Source organism: Tauraco erythrolophus, chromosome 6 (assembly GCF_009769465.1).
Source record: "Tauraco erythrolophus isolate bTauEry1 chromosome 6, bTauEry1.pri, whole genome shotgun sequence".
NCBI lineage: Eukaryota > Metazoa > Chordata > Aves > Musophagiformes > Musophagidae > Tauraco > Tauraco erythrolophus.
In genome coordinates this window covers 18,176,372-18,194,709 of record NC_141470.1, presented here as the reverse complement: position 1 = coordinate 18,194,709, position 18,338 = coordinate 18,176,372, and the positions used below count along the sequence as shown (strand labels likewise).

At 39.9% G+C, this 18,338-nt stretch overlaps 1 protein-coding gene across 1 annotated transcript in view; it reads right to left on the bottom strand.

The window, feature by feature from the left end:
* The window catches only part of NAV2 (neuron navigator 2), a 240,549-nt gene that overhangs the window by 85,112 nt on the left and 137,099 nt on the right, over positions 1–18,338 (bottom strand). The window contains 1 exon segment of the mRNA XM_086614125.1: positions 5,052–5,174. Coding sequence (XP_086470251.1) covers positions 5,052–5,174 — 123 coding nt within the window.

Below are 18,338 nucleotides of genomic sequence, written 5' to 3'. Positions count from 1 at the left end.
GTGAGCAATGAATGCTCAGGTGTTGGCACTTGACTTGCTTTTTAAATCTTAAACCAATTTTGAGACTTTTAAACTATTTTCTAGAAAACCATGCTTATTTAGTATCTAGGATCCTTATGTAGGGGTGTTCCACCGTCTTAGCACAGACAAAAATGGTAAAAGTAGAATTTATAAATTATTTCAATCATAACAACTAAATGAAAGTACACTTGTCCGGGCTTTCTGGAAATGAAGGAACTGTGACATGATGACATGCAACCTTCCTGGTCAAGTGGTAACAGCTTGGCAGCATCTTTCTTAGCTGAGATCTCCTGAGGTCTGTAGATGACTTCAATGGATATAGCTACGCCTTCTCCTGACAGAAAAGAAAGACATCCTCCCTCCAACAAAACCATGCACATAAAATACCAGATGAATCTCCCTGCAAGTTCATTTACCGTGAAACTCCACAAACGCTTATGTCAACACTCTGGAGGGAGCATTGCAGGAGCAGGGGATGCTGTGGGGGAAGGAGATGATGGGAATTCCATTGCCATTACAATGCAGGAATATCTATTGCTATGTATTTTTACAACAGTTGGGTCCATCTGAAGTTTAAGATATAACCCAGTCATGTTTTAAGATTTTAGGACAAAGTCTATCCAGACTATGTGGCATTTCAGACACATTTTCTCTATTTTTCCCCTTTTCTTATGCTACCATTGCTAGAGTAGCAAAGCTATGATGAGATGGGAAGTAATGAGATAGTATTCCTAATAGATATTCTGCGAATGGAGGACTTAACTCCTCATCTGCAAAAGCAAGGACTTGCAGACACCTTCATTTAATTTTAGCTGCATTGCCTCAGTTAAGAGGAAAAACAGAAAAAACACGCTTAGGACTTAAAGCTGCCTTATCCTACTACAAAACTACATAAAGAATACTGTAACAAAAATTTTCTTTTTTTCTTTCTTATATTGTAACATTTTTCCATGGTTTACAATAAAGCAGCACCTAAAAAGAAGAAAATTTGACGCAGCTTCTTATGCGATACCCATCAACACCACATTTGTAATTCTGCTTCCAGTGGAATTTGCCTCTTTCCAAAAGCAGTGACATCCCCTTCTCTCCCCTCTTTTCAGAACAGGCCAATATTGCCCCCAACTTGATGACTTGCTTCAGAAGAGCTGAAAAGCAAGTTGAAGTGTGATCCAGGTTCCCATGGTCATGAAGACAGTCCAACAATCTCCCTCCATCACTGAACACTAACCCAATCCATAGAGTCATAGAATGGTTCGGATTGGAAGGGACCTTAAAGATCATCTAGTTCCAACTCCCTTGCCCTGGGCAGGGACACCTTCCATTAGATCAGGTTGCTCAAAGCCTCAACCAACCTGGATTCTTTTACTAATCTCATCACTGTAACAGGATTCAAGAAATTAAAATGCAGTTAGTGGATTTAAATATACTCCAGTCAAAGGGTTTTACCCCATGAATTAATGTGGTGTTGTCTACTACCTGAGCCAAGAGACATCTAAATAACCTTAATCTATTTTTATAGAATGCAAAATAACAGCAAAATACTACTCTTCAGCTATTTCGGAAAGCTGTAATTTTTACCATTTGTAGAAATTAATGTAAAGCATAGCATCTGAAAAAATCTGCACTCAATGACATTCTTATTAATAGTGATATATCCGTGCTCTGCATGGAACATCCTCTGGCTTTCTGCTTGGTTTCTGCTTCACTTCCAGTTCTTCCTTTCTGTTCATCTCCTCTCCTGGTTCCACATTCTCCTCCGGGATTATCCAAAAATCTTGCCAAAAGCACAAAACACTACCGAAATGCTACTGACTGCCAGGAGCCAGCTTCAGTCACGAGTCCTTCTGAGGACTTCAACTGTTTAAGTTTAAACTGAATATGGTCTTGGTTTAACTGCAGAATGACAAGACTGTGCCAAGGCTGTCATTGTAGTCATCACAGATCCGAACCATGACACAGAAACACTCAATCCTACCCATGCTCAACCCTTGAGCCACGTTTTACCTACAGTCCACCAATGCTGTAGCTGTCGAAAGTACCAAGACAACATAACCTGCTATCTGATGAGCCAGGTCCTCATCAGTGAGAAGCTGAGAAGACTCTTTTATGCCTGATACTCTTATATAAAGACGCAAACTCAAATGAAATTGTAAAAGTGAAACCATCCAAGTCAATCATGTTCGGAAATAGTTATTTACACACTTCATCACTGAGGATTTTTAAAGAAGTTATCTAGACATTTCCAACAGCATTGAAGTTACTCTTCCCAAGCTCACATTCATTAATAGAGTCTCCTGCCATATTCACAAGGATATGATAAGTCAGCACAGGTCTGAATTATCTTATCTAAATAATAGGTTATACAAGTAAGCAATTACAGAAAGATTTACTCAAATCTAAGTTTCAAATATCTTCCTTCTTATCTCTACCTATTCATAAATACAAGTTGCATATATGAAAGTAAGGGCAGAATTAAGTCTCAGATCAAGCAGCTGTGCCTGATAATGTGAAATCAACTTAAATAACCAGATGGTACACACCAAGTCCATATACATAGAAGAGACAAAACCACAGGTGGCTAATTTGCCACCTTTAAAAAAAATAAAAATCACAAACTAAATAAAAAGGCATTTTTAATGCCTTTTTTTCATTAAAAATGCCTTTGTTCTATGCAAACACAAATTGTCTTGAAGTGAATAAATAAGCTCAGCTGTGTTGTGCAACGATTCCATTAACCTTGCACTCAAGCATTAAATTAAATTGCCTTGTTTGGATTTCCCTGCTGCAGGGGAAAATGTACCTTCAGAGTCAACAAGTAAAAGCTTCACAACTAATCTTCTACAATTAATAACACAAGAAACTAAACAAGTAAGCAAATTGCAAGAATTCCTCTGATAATGTTTTAATGATTAACCTTATACTCAAAAGTTTCGTAGCCTTTCACACTCGTTCTCCCATGCATTCAATTAACAACTGCTTTGAACAAGTTAAATTTAACCTTCATACGTTTTCTAGGTGTACCAATAAAGCAGAACTCCTGCTTGCCTCCATTCACAGAGTGAAGAAAGCAATTCATTACTGCACCGTTTCATTCAACTCCTTTTCCTTATGCCAATTTTCACCCTGGAAAACTGCTGCTCAAATCAAGATTAATTTTTTGTTTAAACTGCACCATCATGATCACCCAGCAACCAAAGAGGAACTATTTTTAAATCACTGCCTGACTGTCAGAAAACTCTGATCTCCCGCATAAGGTGAGTAGGCTTCCAGTATTTAATAGCAAAGACTAAATCAAATCAACACATAATACTGTCACCAACTCTGGGACTAAGGGTAATTTTTCTGTGATCCCGCATTGAAACTAAGTTGCCAGCCATACAGAGTCTTTATTGTATGTCAAGTCCGTCTCCTCCACGTGAACTGAAAGAATGGTTTTCAAAGCTGAAATAACTGACATAAACTAGCGATTGCGTTCCAGTGTGTCACAATCCCATTCTAAGTGGAATATATTTAAACACACAAATAACCTCTCTTGTTGAACATAGGTAATGGGTCCTCACGTGTGGTGTCTTCAGGGAAGGAGCTTCGCAAATAAAACGTAAGAATAATTTACATGGCAAGAAAAAGCATTGCAAGCACAGAAAATATTGGACGGGGGAAGGAATCAATGATGAGGAATGTATCGGCAGCTCTCCAGAAGGCTGCCTGTTACTTAAATAATAATATAATTTATATTAGACCAATTCTATTTTGAAAAGAGACAGCTTCAGTTAATGTGGCAATGTTCAGAAGCCTCAGCAACAGACAAGAATGATACTTGATCAGTCTTCAGTTCAAGGCCAGGTTGGACGAGGCCCTGAGCAACCTGATCTAGTTGGAGATATCCCTGTTCCTTGCAGGGGGGTTGGACTAGATGACCTTTGAAGGTCCCTTCCAGCCCTAAACATTCTATGATTCTATGATTCAATTGCATCACCAGGTGGCAATGCCTTCACCCACAGTCAACCAGGAGCGAGTGCTATTGGCTGAGTACAGGTTTCAAGTTGCAAATTTCAGCAAGAGATATGAGCTCCTGAAAAATCCAGGCATATTTTACAACTGGCAAGCATATGTTGACTTAGTAATTGAAACTGAGCTGAGATTCTCCGAGAGGTTTTAGTTCTTTTGTTTAGATTTACCATTCTGCTCCTTGCTAATATCAAAAGAACACCAAAGCAAATTTAGCATGGCTTTCTTTGAAAACAAGGCTAGATTCTCCATCACTTGGATTTCCTTAGTAATCCATGCATCACTATCAAGAAAGCATCAGTCACATTAAACTCAGTCAACTGCATTATGTCGCAGGAAAGATTTATCAATAACAAAAAAAAAAAGACAAAAAAAAATTAGTTCAGAAATTGTATTAAACCTTTAATTCAAAATGCACGTTTTATACTTCGCAGTCCCTCACGGAAGAAAAAAGATATGGTTCATTTACTACATCAACAGTAACACTCATGAGGCTTTGGGTTTGGAAGGGAAAGAAGCAGCTATAGGCTGATGCCATTAAAAGTAAAAGTATTTAACTCATTTACCTCAACTCTAACCGAATATAGGTCTCATTACTGCCCACCTCCCTGGCCCCCTTTATGATCGCACTCCCATAAATTATGGATTTTTAGTCCCCTAATTCTTGATCTTTGGCCTTGACCGTTCACACTGAATCATGGGACTTAGAAGAATCAGTGGAAATTAGAAGAGAATTAGGTCTTTTTTTTTATTTCAAACACTATTAAAATAGAAGTTTTACATTTTCTTGTGTTGCATCTTGTCCACAAAAAACCAGATGAGATTTCAGCAAAGCAATCAAAAGACAAAGTCAGTGTTTATCCTGACAATCTGGGAACCTAAAATACTCTGGAGAAGCTTATATCCACATATTCAGTAGCTGAATTCCCAAAGCTATTTAATCTTAGAGATCCAACATGCATTAGATACAGCAAGAATCAAATGTGCCATTATATGTGAGCATTTGCTGGATGAGACCTTACCTGTCAGCATCTCCGAGTCCCAGTGAAGTATTACGCTGCATTGTCTCCCGCACTGCAGCCATGCCATCAGGCAACCGGTTTAGCCTTCGAGTATAGAGGCCCAGACCACCATCAGTCATATACCTTTAAAACAGAAAAAAAAAAAAAGTCATCTCTATTAAAACAGTAAAAATTTTCGGTATTATTGTAGCACCTTCTGCATGTTTTTAACTGTATATTGCAATTTTCCCACTTTTAAGACTGTTACTTGGAATATGAAGCAATGAAGACTTTGCCCTTGACTAGATCAGAGGTATTTTTTGCCTCTCATCACATTCTCCATTACATCTTGCACTCTCTCTCATCAATAAGAATTGAATTCAACATAACTGTAACAAAGAAAGAATACTTAACTTTCATTAAGGATGCCTAGATGGAAGTAATTTAATATTTGTGAATGCTATCACTAATGATCCCTTCCTGTTCGAAAAATGCATGGTTTATACCATCCTGAACTATTTTGCATGGGCTAAACCAACACAATGGAAATCTCAACCCTTTTACAAGTTAACTGCAAAAATCACATTGAATTCATCCTAGATTTTGTCAGTAATCCATGAACAATGAGTATCCCAAGATTTACTGTGACAAAGCAAAGTTTCAGGATGAATGAAAAGTTTTTTCAACCTTGTTTTGGCTCCTACATCCTACTCTGTCTGCAGTTGTGACCTAGAGACATCTGCACTTAAAAAGTGTTACTATTCTTCAATATTAAGAAGTTCCAGGTGTATATATGATACTTCACAAACTGCTAAGATAGCATATTTCTTACTTTCTAATTCAGACAAATGAATCTTAAATTCAACAGAGATGCATGGTGGACAAGACTAGATAGATGTTGTTGATCACCAGGAACAATTCCTCACAATAATGCAGGTTGTGTCATCCAACATTTTTGCTGAAGCCTATACCGATGCAGACAGCAATAGCCATCATGTAATGTAACTTCACAATGTGGTGGTAACCAAGAAAACAAAGTTTCAAAAACTACCCAGCGCTTTGGTTCAGTCTATGAATAAAATATTTTAATATATTGATACTGAAATTAAGAGATTACTCCAGTCTTCCCTGCTCGAATAGTTTCTCAGGAAGCTGCCTACATCAATATCTCAATAATGTTTTAAAATATTTTGTGGTGTTTCACGAAAGTAGTAAGTAAACAAGTTCCAAGCGTCAAAATAAAACAGGAGGACTTTTCTCTTGATTTAGCTTAATTTCTTAAAGTATTTCTGACTGCAGATATATGCGAGGTAGCTTCAAACTAGAAAGGCAAGTCCCATTTGCCTCTCCAGATGCTGGCATGGGGAGAGCTCTGTGCTACCACCGCCGGTTCGTCAGCCCAGGTACACCTACAGCAGCAGCACCGACAGTTGTGTAAACACACCATAAAGACTTTCACAAACCTGAGACTGAAATAACTAACAACTGTAGCAATATGGCCACTGTCTCTGGCATACTGCTGGACACACAACCTACCTCACCGAGTTGGGAGTTGACGGGATTGTATCTTCTTAACCCTTTAGCTGCTCTTAGCAAATCGACAGCAGCCCGCAGAGTAACATCCAGATACACAGGGCACCTTCCTCTTGTTAACAAGGCATGGAGCTTTTTCCCTAACAGTGAGACACCCTCATTTGCAAGAAAGGACAGATGCTCCTAGCTGCAGCCAGCAATGCCTCTGCTGCCGAGATGCTACTGCAACAGATGTACTTTACCTAAGTCAAATTTGATTACTACGTTTTTAAAAAATGGGATGGTAAAGATTCAAGAAGCCTTGCACAATCTGCTGCTCAGTGTTTCAGTTAGTTGTATAAATCTGTACAGGGCCTTCCCAGGAAAAACTGAGGAGACTCTCTGGGGTGTCTAACAAAGAGGTTGCTAAGCCACTCATGTCAGACACAAGAGTATTCTCCGTTCAGCAAATCTATGGGGACGCGATTCTCCAAACTCATAAACAAAGACTGTAAAAAGCAAGAGGAGCAGTTGCACTGTAACTCGTGTGGAATTCACCTTAGGTCTTGCATTCTAGCTTTTGTTTCCTATAGTTTATAACTATTTTATTGTGGAAGAATATTTTTTCCTTAAGCTACTAAAATAAAAGAAAGGGAAAGAAAAGGAAAGCAGAGCTTAAGACCATATTATTATACAAACACGCAAACAGCGTTTTGCAAAAACATCTAATGTACATACGCCAATAGGTTTAGTGCAGATACTTGTCTGCACACGAAACATGTTTCTGTAGGAAACATGTTTCTTACTGGAAAATGCACATTTTGGCTTTGCTGTTAGATTTCTGGTATATGACTAGTCCTTTGATAAAAAAGATCAATTACAGCTGAAATACATTGTTCTCCATACGCATTACTCAGAATACGTGTAAGGAAATATATTACTCCTAAGAGTTAGCCAAGCTGAAATCAATGGAAAGGCTCTTTACTAACATCAGCAGATTCCATCCTCTACACAGCAGCTCACCAATCTGATAGATTAGAATAATTCTGCAGATGCATCAAACTGAAAACTAACAGTTGGATTTTCAGCTGTTTTAAGCACTCATAAATCTGACAGAAGTCAATGGAAGCTGGCCACCTTTGGCATCTTTGACAACTAGATCATGAGCTTTACTAACCAAGAGCCCCTAAAAAAGCACAGACATAGATGACAACTTTTACCCACTATACCAACAGGACATGTTTCTTACATGCCAGAACAACACAAGACAGATTTTTGTATTTTGAAATAGGTTCATGTAATCACAGATTGAAAGCTTTATATCTTATTTTTATTACATGCAATATCCTCTATCCAGGAATGTTTAATTCCAAAAAGATGCCAAAAGCAACAATGCCCAAAGTCGTGCATGCAACAGCGAGGTGAAAGGAGGAGAGGTATTAGCTTCTAAATTCTGCGAAGAAAAATGCATTTACAATAAATACACTTCAAAATAAACGAAAAAAATAAATTCTCTACTATCTATTGGTTAGTCCAGAGGAGATAAATAAATTCTCTACTATCTATTGGTTAGTCCAGAGGAGATGAAAAGTTACTGGTGCCACAAACTGCCAGCTGTTGATTTCTTTTACTTCCTCTCCAACCCTTCAAACTGTCTTGGCCCTCAGAAGCCATCTTGCCTTTAGGAATACAACATTATTACTGCTGTCGATTTTTGCTTTATGACAAGGAAGAATATCACGAAGGTATATTTTTCTAAAGACAATCTTGCAAGATTTTACTCAAGGAGGAATAACACCAGGAAATATTATCCTGCATCCATTTAATTCTAAGAGTATTCAATGCCATCTGGATTTACTACCCTAACATACAGCTACAGAATATGGAATGCCAGTATACTAGCCTCTCCTCTATGATGGTCCAAACAATTGTATTAGACCAGCTATCAATTAGGTATAATTTCTTTGACTTTTCCTATAAAAAACAATGACAAATTTGTACTAGATGCCTTGCTAGATTCATGAATCTTAACAACTCTGCCAAGTACATTCAGTGTAAAACCAAGCACTTCGAAGTATTTTTCTAAGAAGAAGTTTAAATACATGAGCTGGGAAAAATTGTACTATCCATACTCTGTGACTTTTATATAGATAGGTAAATTCTACATGTTCAAAAAATTTAATAGCTCAGATGCTTTAGGGATGTTACCAACCATGGGGAATGACTGCCTTGAATGAAGCTGAATATACTTAATGGATGGGCAGTGAGACGGTGATGACTGGTTAAAAGGACTTTCTAATATTTTCAGGAATTAATGCTTAATACTCGTCTCTATAGTTTCACTCTTCACCAGCAAGGAAACAAAATTAACCAAACTTCTTTGAACATGAAAAGACTCAGGTTAAACAAGAGCAGTATTATGCACTTCTAACAGACAACTGGAACTTACAGCCCACTTTCTAGGTGACTTTATTTCTCCTATAAGAAAGTGGCTCCCTGCCCTGTATTAAAGGCATAAAGTAATTTGCTTTGGAGTTCCCTGAACAACCTGGACTTTTAAGCTTCTCTTTTCTTTAGCCAAATACACCCCTTCTGTGCCTCTGAAATTTTGAATGCCTTAATAAGTTCTTCCAAGTGCAATATTTTTAGGGTATTTCTGATGCTGAAGTGATTTATTTCCCCTTCCTGAAAGGCACGCAGAGGAAACAGGAACAGGTTATGCCAAGGATCAGTAGAATCCAGTGGTTTCAGTCACTTGACTTCTGTCCACATTCCCTACTTACTCATGTATACAGCCAACAGCACACCTACTTTTATGGTCTGACACCTCTACCACTTTATATATATTCATTTCACTCCGTAATGTAAGAAGATGAATTTTCCGATTTTGAAAATAGATAGCTAAGGGACAGACATTCTTTACCTAAGTATTAGGAAGAGAAGGAGGCAGCAGGTAAGTCAGCAGTGCACAACAGACAGGGCAAGCCTACGCTGAACTGCTGAGCATCACACGTGTCTCAAAACCAGAGCGAACTCTGGCAGCCCGGGTGCTCCTGCCTTCCTCTTGGGGCTTTTCATTCAAAGTTAGTTTGGAAACAGCTGCCCAGGTGCCTCCTGACATAAGACTTGCCCAGTGACCCAAGTGCTTGAAACTTGAAGAAATAAGAAGCTTGTAGGAATTACAGCTTTTGGATTACTCCATGTGTCAATATCCGCTTTGACACTCAGAAGTGTTCTCTTTCAGCTGCAGCAATAACACTGTTATCCTTAAAGTTTTCCTTTAAATGTTTATTTTCACCAGGCTTCATCTGCCTCATCATTACAGTCAGTTAAACAAGATGAAGAGGCTTAACAAGCTTTGAGTATCAAAGGAGTCCAACTTTGCCAGCCACTAAAACCCACCAACAGCAGAAAATTCTCCACTGCTGTTTCTGAAATACGATAAATGTGATCAAAACGATCTTGTTATAGCAATGAGGAATTTGTTCTAAATCTGACTTAAAAGAAATGTTAGTCTAGCAGCAGGATGATGAGAACCCCAAAATTCTCAGGTTAGTATGAATTTGGTCTGCATTTTCCGTCATGACATTGGAATTCGACCATATGATCTTTTTCCATGTCTCCCCCCAAGTCTTTCCATGCATTATTCTTGCCTGCCTACTCTCTGTCATAGCACCCACCACATCAGCACAGTACTTCTTCTCTCTAACCAAAGAGTTGAACACATACCCTGTCTATAAGCCTGTCTGGTTTAAATTCCATTCTTTGATCTATGTGAATTTCAAGAAAGATGTTCAGGAACAGGATTGGGTCCTGAGCTTTCAGGTTGGGACTGCTAATACAGTACCCGAATCCCTAACATTAGACCAAATATTACCTTTCAGGTTCATAGAAACACAAATCTAATGCTTATTTAATTTATAATTTCAATTCATATATAAGGCAGTCTATAATTTATAAATTAATAGACTTTTACTAATAATCGCTAACTTTTTGCAATCAACAAATTAATGAACAAACTAAAAATTGTTTTGAAGATGCTCAAACCCAAACATGGAGTAAACCCAGAAAAAACAATAAGCAACTTGTAGTCTCAAAAATCCTAATCACTGCTGAGAAGAAGGAGACACCTATTCCACTAATGAGTAAGACAGGAAAAATGAGATTATGCAAAAATTAATAAGTATATTTTAGTTTTGTAGTTTACTTGAAGAAACCTCTCACCTGTAAATCACTAATAACATGAACAGTAGCTGCTTATTCATACCGTCCAAATCAGTCTAGAAGCAAAACAAGTTCACTCCTGTGAACTACTTAATCCTCAGACCTTTTTCTGGGGAAAAAAAGAATAAATCTATACGAAGAAGTGGCTTCTGTGAAATCAATACTTTTCTATTTGGAGATGTTTTAAGATTGCCTGGCAAATAAGTCATTCAGCAGCCGTCACATAACAATTTTTGGTCACTGCTGCCCAGGGCTAAATTTATTTCTACATATGTTCTCAGCTGGGTCTCCCTTTCAAGAAGTCTACAGGCTTGTTACTATGAACCTTGCATTTGCTAAGGAAAGGAATTCCAAGGACAGTAGAATCTGTAAGGGACTTGGGTGGTTGCTGCCACGATAGGTCAGATCTCATACATGCCCCCACATCTGTTCCCTCCAGGGCAGTGGCTTCTCGTCGAGCTTCTGAAGAAACCAGTTTCCTGTGGAATTAGCAGTCTGAGACAGATGTAGTTTAAGAGAAGTTCTCAGTATATAAGAGAAGAATATTAGACTGAAAGAAAGCATCTCTCACATCACTGCATCCATTCCTGTTTCAGAGGAGACTGAGACACGCAAGAGGCCAGGCCTTTCCGGTGTGCAAATGGCACTCTGGACTCCAGTGAAACATGGGCAGAAACTTAAGAGAGGAAAACAATCACACCCACCAAGCACAGGCTGCCAGTCTGAAGCAAGCTGAAGATCCACCAGAATCGGGCATCTATTGAATGGGGTTTTACATACACCAATTTTGATTTAAATGTCTAAATCCTCCTCAGAATCTATTTCAATGAAAATCATAGAAATAAACGATAGAACAAGCGATCGATGTTGCATCGGCCTCTTGAGTTTTGCTAGGGAGAGGAACGACGTGGGACCAAAGAGAAGTAACGAGGGAGTGCTGCTTCTCCACAGGTTCTCAGCAGAGTCAACAGGGGAGGAAGAGTTACTCTGCAGCAACTTTTGACTTGCTCATGCCTACTCCTTCCCTGCAGATGATCCATATTGACCAACTGTGTATGGTTGCATCTCCCTCTACTGGCTAGCTCCAGAGTCGACAGTATTTTGTCCTTTTGAAGCCTTTTGCTCAAATTACAAAAACCTGTTGGCACTGAATCCGCAGTTCAAACATCGCTGAGGTGTTTATTACAGAAACAAGCCCAGAGTGGAGTAATGACTATTAATAGGTATTTTGGTAGTCATTGACAATAGGACAGTTTGTACAAGTAAGCAAAAAATACAACACACCACAACTTGTGAGTTTGTTTTACTGACAAACGCTACGTACGACCAAATGTGGCCCTTTTTAGCAGTATACTGAATAAAAAGCTTGATTCCAACTGATCCCTAAGGTTATGACTTATAAGCCTATGATGTCTTCCTCTGCTGAATCCTACCTACACTGCAAGAAAAGCTCTATGAGAGCATGTTATCTGAGACAGAATTTGTGATAAATGATCAAATACTGTTTTATTGATGAAGCTGACATCAGAACTATTGCTGAACTGAGTGCAATGTTTAAGAATGTTTCAAATAATATACTATATTAATAATACTGAAAATGCTTATGTAATATTCTATTCGCATCTCCTATAAAGATCTTTAAGTATAGTTCTTGGAATAAGAATATTATTTTGATTTAAAACTGCCATATTTTTTTCTTTTCATTCTCACAGCACCAGGATATCTATGACTTTAAGTCCAAAAGCTAGTTCTGAACCAGTTTCAACGTAGTTTACTAAGAAGTCAGAAATCAAAGTTTCCTAATACCCTTTCATAAAAGCCAAAATTTTGAGTTTGCTTGTCTGACCTCTTCATTATTTGTGTTAATTATCTATTTACCATATATAGTAGCTATTCTGCAATGTTGAAAAGATCAAAATGTAAGAAGCCGGTCCTAGCAAGACAGAAGGCAGTTCAAATAAACACTCTGCTCAAACAGAGAAGAAAAATAAAACAAACCTCTTAATGATTCTTAGTCATGTTGAAGTGTTGTAGCCATATAAGGAAAGCAGTTTTACCCATCCACTGTATTTAGATGAAATCTTATCATTAAAATCATACCATTTGAAGCGCAATGTCCAGTAAAATGACTGACTTGAAGCGTACAGAAAAAAGTTCAGTGGTAATCACCACGTGTGCCGGCTTTAAGCGATGAGGTTTGGTAGCATGAGAGGGGCTGCAAAAATGACCCCTGTAAGTAGCTGTGAAAAGCCTTCCTGCTCCAAAACTGGCTGGACCGGGCTCTGGCCAGGTCTGACCCCCCATTCCCTCCCGCCGGGGCTGAGCCACTCTGCCTCTGTGAATACCCTGTTTATGATGGGGACAAAGGAGCCTGAACAGAGGCCAGACCTGCACTGGAGAGAGAGAGAGAAGGTGGGGGGCTGCCCATGCTGGGCCACTGCTACCCAACTGAAGATGGCCACAGCAGTGCAGCTCGGAGAACTCCAAAGCACTCCGCTCCCAGGACGCCTGCTGGGTGGAGTTCATTCCGCTGGGACTGCTGAGGTTTGTTGAGAGGACTGAGACCAGAGAGAAACAACCACACAGACACCCAGGACAGTGAAGATGGAGCAGGAGGAGGTGTGCTGGAGCTGAGATTCCCCTGCAGCCTGTGGTGAGATGGCAGGCAGCTCCCCGATGTCTGTGGAGATTTAATGGTGGAGCAGAGATCCACCCACAGCTGTGGAGAAACCCATGCTGGAGCAGAGATGCCTGTGCCTGAAGGAAGTTGTAGAGAATGGTCTCCGTGAGCTGCTGGAGGCTGACGACAAGGCGGAGAGGCATCTGAATCCCTGGAGAGCCCCACGCCAGAGCGGGTGGCAGCTCCCTCAGAAGCCGTTGACTCCGTGGGGAAGAAGCCTGCGCTGAAGCAATCTGAGGGGTAAGGAGTGCATCCTGTGGGAAAGACTGATGTTGGAGAAGTCTGTGGACTGTCCTGTGAGGAGAGGATCCACTGGAGCAGGGGAAAAGAGTGTAAGGAATCCTCCTCCTTTAGGAAAGGAGCGGCAGAAACAACGTGTGACAAACTGACCTGCAACCTCTCCATCTTCCATCCTCCAGCACCACTGGGGGAGGATGTAGAGCAGGGAAGAAGTGGGGGGAGGTGGGGTGGGGGAAGGTGTTTTTGAGATCTGGCTTTGTTTCTCATTATCCTCTCTGAATGAGCCATTAACGAATTAAACTGAGTCCATTTTGCCCGGGGCCATGGTTGGTGGGTGATCCCTTCCTGTTCTTCTCTCAACCCTCAGGACTTTGTTACATGTTTCTCCTCTCCCCCTCACTGAGGGAGAGGGGTAAGTGAGCGACCTTGTGGTGGCTGAGCTACTGGCTGGGCTAAACCACGACACCATGGCAAAAATAGGTTGGAAGAGACTATAGCTAGCATTTAATCAATGCACAGGGTGAACAGGTTCTCATTCAGACCACGATTAGCTCAGTTGCTCTTGATTTCTAGGTAGTGACGCGCTTCCTGGAGCAGTGACCTCTCCTATTGCAGACAGCTTAGGAGGAAATGGTTTCTCTTAACTACTGTTACCAGGAACAAATTCTCATTAGCAGCAAACTGCATAGTCCTCCTTTTCTTTCTATAAAACCTCCACCCAAGAGAAGGGCTCTTACACCACATACGAGCCCTGAGACCTGAACAAGATGTGTCACTGTCTGAACAATAAAATAGTACAAAAATCAAGCTACTAAGGCACAAGAATCCTACAAATATCAATTACGCTTCAATAAACTCAGTCTTCAATTTCAGCTCTTCATATCCAACTCTTCGCTGTCTCCTAATAGATATAACCACTAAATTTCAGTCTACAATAGAACTCTCTTTCAGTGATAGTTTTGGTCCATGTTACTCAAGGGTAGACAGGCCTCTGCACCACAAATGTGATTTCTACCTAGGGCACAACGCTTTTGTGTGGAGTTTGATCGACCTGAGCAGACGCAGGGAGTACAAGCCTGATTCCCCAGCCCAGAGTGGCCTGCTCTCCCTTTTAGCATACTTTCCTTGATGTTCCCAACTCACTTGTAGAAAGATCCCAGAGGGAGCATAAAAGCTTGAATAAACAAGAAGGAACCATACTCCTGTGAACATCACGCACATAAACACATCAAGAGGCTGTGGAAATAGAGATCTGGAATGAGACTGTATCAGTCTCAAAGCATCAAATAAATGGGGAAGTTAAGAAAACGGTAAAAAGTCTTCCCCCACAACAACAGCTACTGCACCCACAGGAGGTCACTGCAGGAAGAACTTTAGCATAGGGCCCCTGAACATGTCAGGCAGGTTGAGCCCTTCTGTCCTCATCTGACAGCTGAGGGAGTAGTTCACTGCTAGGCTGGGTAAGTGAGTTATAAGAGAGTCACTAGGTAAGGTTCTTCATGGAAAGACCTTCTTCACTCCAAAGAGTGTGCTGGGTGCACCCTAAAGCCCAGCCTGGCATGCAGCTGACCCATGGTCCATGCATGGGGCTGCTGACATCTTCCCTTCTTGGACTTCAGGCTCTAGGGTGGCCAAGCTGTCAAATCATCAAATGTACATTTTGTTGGAACATTGCTGGAACAACCATGCTTTGGCAAAAAGTTGTTTTGACAAGCTGTGTTTTGCAGACCCAAAGCCATTTCCTGAGAAAATTTGTGACTAGTGCGAGTCGGTCTATCCATGCTGTTAATTCTGCATAGAAAACTGCACACTAGGGTAATCAAAACAAGGGCAGAGGATTAATTAAATTAAAAGAAAATAATTTAAAAAGGCCTTCCTGACCAACAGCTCTGTTGCTCCATTCCAAGGACAGACAAAAAGGAAATTAACACTACATCTCATGAAAGAGAACTGGGGGGAAAAAAGGACAGAGAGGTAGGAAAGTGTGTGTTAGTAGCTAGGGGAAGACTGAAGTGGACAAAACCTTCCGAACAAACCCCCAAAAGTCATGGGAGTTAATGTCTCCACCTGGAGCAATCTTTGGAGTGGATAGGTGAGACAATTCTGGGCTTTGAGGTGCTGGTTTCTAATGAGGCTCCGATGCCTCAAGCTCACCCACCTTACTGCCAAAGTTGCTTTGTCATTCTGTTGATGTTTGAGCTCTCACAATAAGACCACTTCTTACCTTTGATCCACACCCTGGAGACTTTCTTAGTTTAAGAGATATTTTCTGCCCATTTGGAAAAGATACTCCTTCTAATCCTATGAAAGCAATCTTGGTGTCTGCCAGAGCTCTGCTTGAGTAGATTACAGGAGGCCAAACGAAACTTCCCATGACCCAGTACATTTCAGAGAAAGTATCAGGATCACAGGGCTAAAATAGTTTATCTTGGCTATTGGATTTATTTTGGCTGTAACAAATATTTTGGCTTCCTTCCCTATCAGTTTGCCAATGAAAACACAGATCCAAGGTTTTCAGACTGCAGGATTGTAGCAATTCTGAAAAATGACAAAGTGAAACACGTACCAGCTAATAAAGAGCTATTCATGCTATAAATGCCCTCTTGTGCTGACTGTAACTCAGCTTCTGGAAACATTAGGCCTGTTTGCCCTAACACTCATCTCAGAGATTTGTTCTGCAGTAAGTCACATGGATGCTTTCTTTATAAGAAACCTCTCTGATTTCTAAGCAGTGTGCCGTTCCTCTCCCACAAAGACACAATGCTATCCTTTTTTTTTATTATTGGGAATAAACCGACATTGGGGAAGATAACTCACGAAACAGACTACCAAAACATCTGTTCATACTGAAGATGGTAATCCAGCATTATTAGGTGTCAGTGAGATTCACCAAAGGTAACACACTCATTTTTTTATTTCTCTCCATCAATACTGGGATTATATCCAGCAGTGTTACTGCTATTCAGTATTGCAACGCTCCCTTCTCGGGGAATCCACACACACGATTACTTTCCAAAGACTATGTAACTCCAACATTATAGGCTGCTTTCAGGAACGTTCCCTTCAAATGCCCACTGGCGCAGCAACGGGAGGATCTCCAAACCACCTAACTTGCAAACCCTGTCCACAACCTGGAAATGGAGCTGGATCTTTCCGATGGATTGACCTACAGTACAGATTCTGCCCTTGGAACTTAGTCAATGATCACAACGGTGCTATATAAATCACTAAACCAACTCACATTAGTTAGTGAAACAGGCTTTTGTAGCTAAAGGCAAAAAACGTGGAAAAGAGACATTTGTACACATAACTCTCTTGTCCTAAGAATTATAGATTGAAATCTCATTTACCGATATGTGGCTGATTATATGAGTAAAAACTGGAAGTTATCTTCCTCCTTCAAAAACAAGTGGGAAATAAGAGTTGGGTACTCAGTTAAAGACATTCTAACACTCAAAACTAGGAGTGAGCTGTTGCGAAGTATGAGACTCTCCTGCTAAAAGTTATATCCACCGTTCTTGCTATTATTCTTGGTATGTAACTCACTCCTTTGGTGACAGAGGTAACAACTGGGAAAAGCATTTTATTACATTATTAGTCCCTTAGATCCAGAACCTAAAGATCATGCTTGTATTTTCCAACTATGGAGACTTCCATTTTTTCACTCTACAGGATGACCAGACAGATATAGAAAAGGAAATGATACACAGAGATGAGTTAAGCCACAAATTTCTCTGGAAATCTAATTCATAAACTCAACAGCTTGCTTATTCTTTCCTTTTCCTCAACCTCGAATCTGAACTTTATACACTAAGTAAAGATGTGCAGAGACTGGGGCTCCTCTAGAATACGAGCAGCAGAAGCCTGAACTGACACAAATCTGCCAGGGACATTTCTCAGCTCATATTCTAGGTGTTTTATAGAAACCATGGCACTACTCAGAATTTATTTTCCTCACTTCTACACCAAAATTACAGCCATGAGTTTGAACGAAAGTCATGGTCCAGAGGAAAAGCAATAACTGTTACTACAACAAACATTGCAAAACTCAGCTATAAGCTGATTTATTTGAGGAAAACACAAGGTGCTTTATTGATATGATGTATTATTAATGCAGCAACATTGTGCTTTATCTGAAACAAAGTTTTACAGTGGCTTTTGCATCAGCTTCTTTACTATATGCTTCCATAACAAAGAATTTAAAATAAAGTGTCTGGTTCTTGAAAAAGAACAGTGTGAAAACATCCAGACAGAATTAATGGAGGTTTTCAGATTGTGTAACTTGATTGGTTAAGTTAGTGACAAAGCAGCAGCTGGATTCCAGCTTTCTATTTCAGTAAGAGACATTAAATCTTCCAAATAAGCTAATGCTACAAGAAATGTCACTTACTAAAAAATTACAGAAAAGCGAAGGTTCTAAGATGGCCAGACAGGGCAAAGGCTGCCTCAAAAATAAATATGCCATTTTCATCTCAAAGATCAGTTTTAACATCAATCTAATGCTGATGTACTTGAGCTAAGAAAAAGAATGATTGTACTTTCTAGAAGCAATTGAAAATTGACATATTGAATTGAATACTGACGCTGCAGCAAAGAACAAATGCATTTCCCAGTCAAGGCAGAAGTAAAATGTTGATGTAAAATCTGGTTAA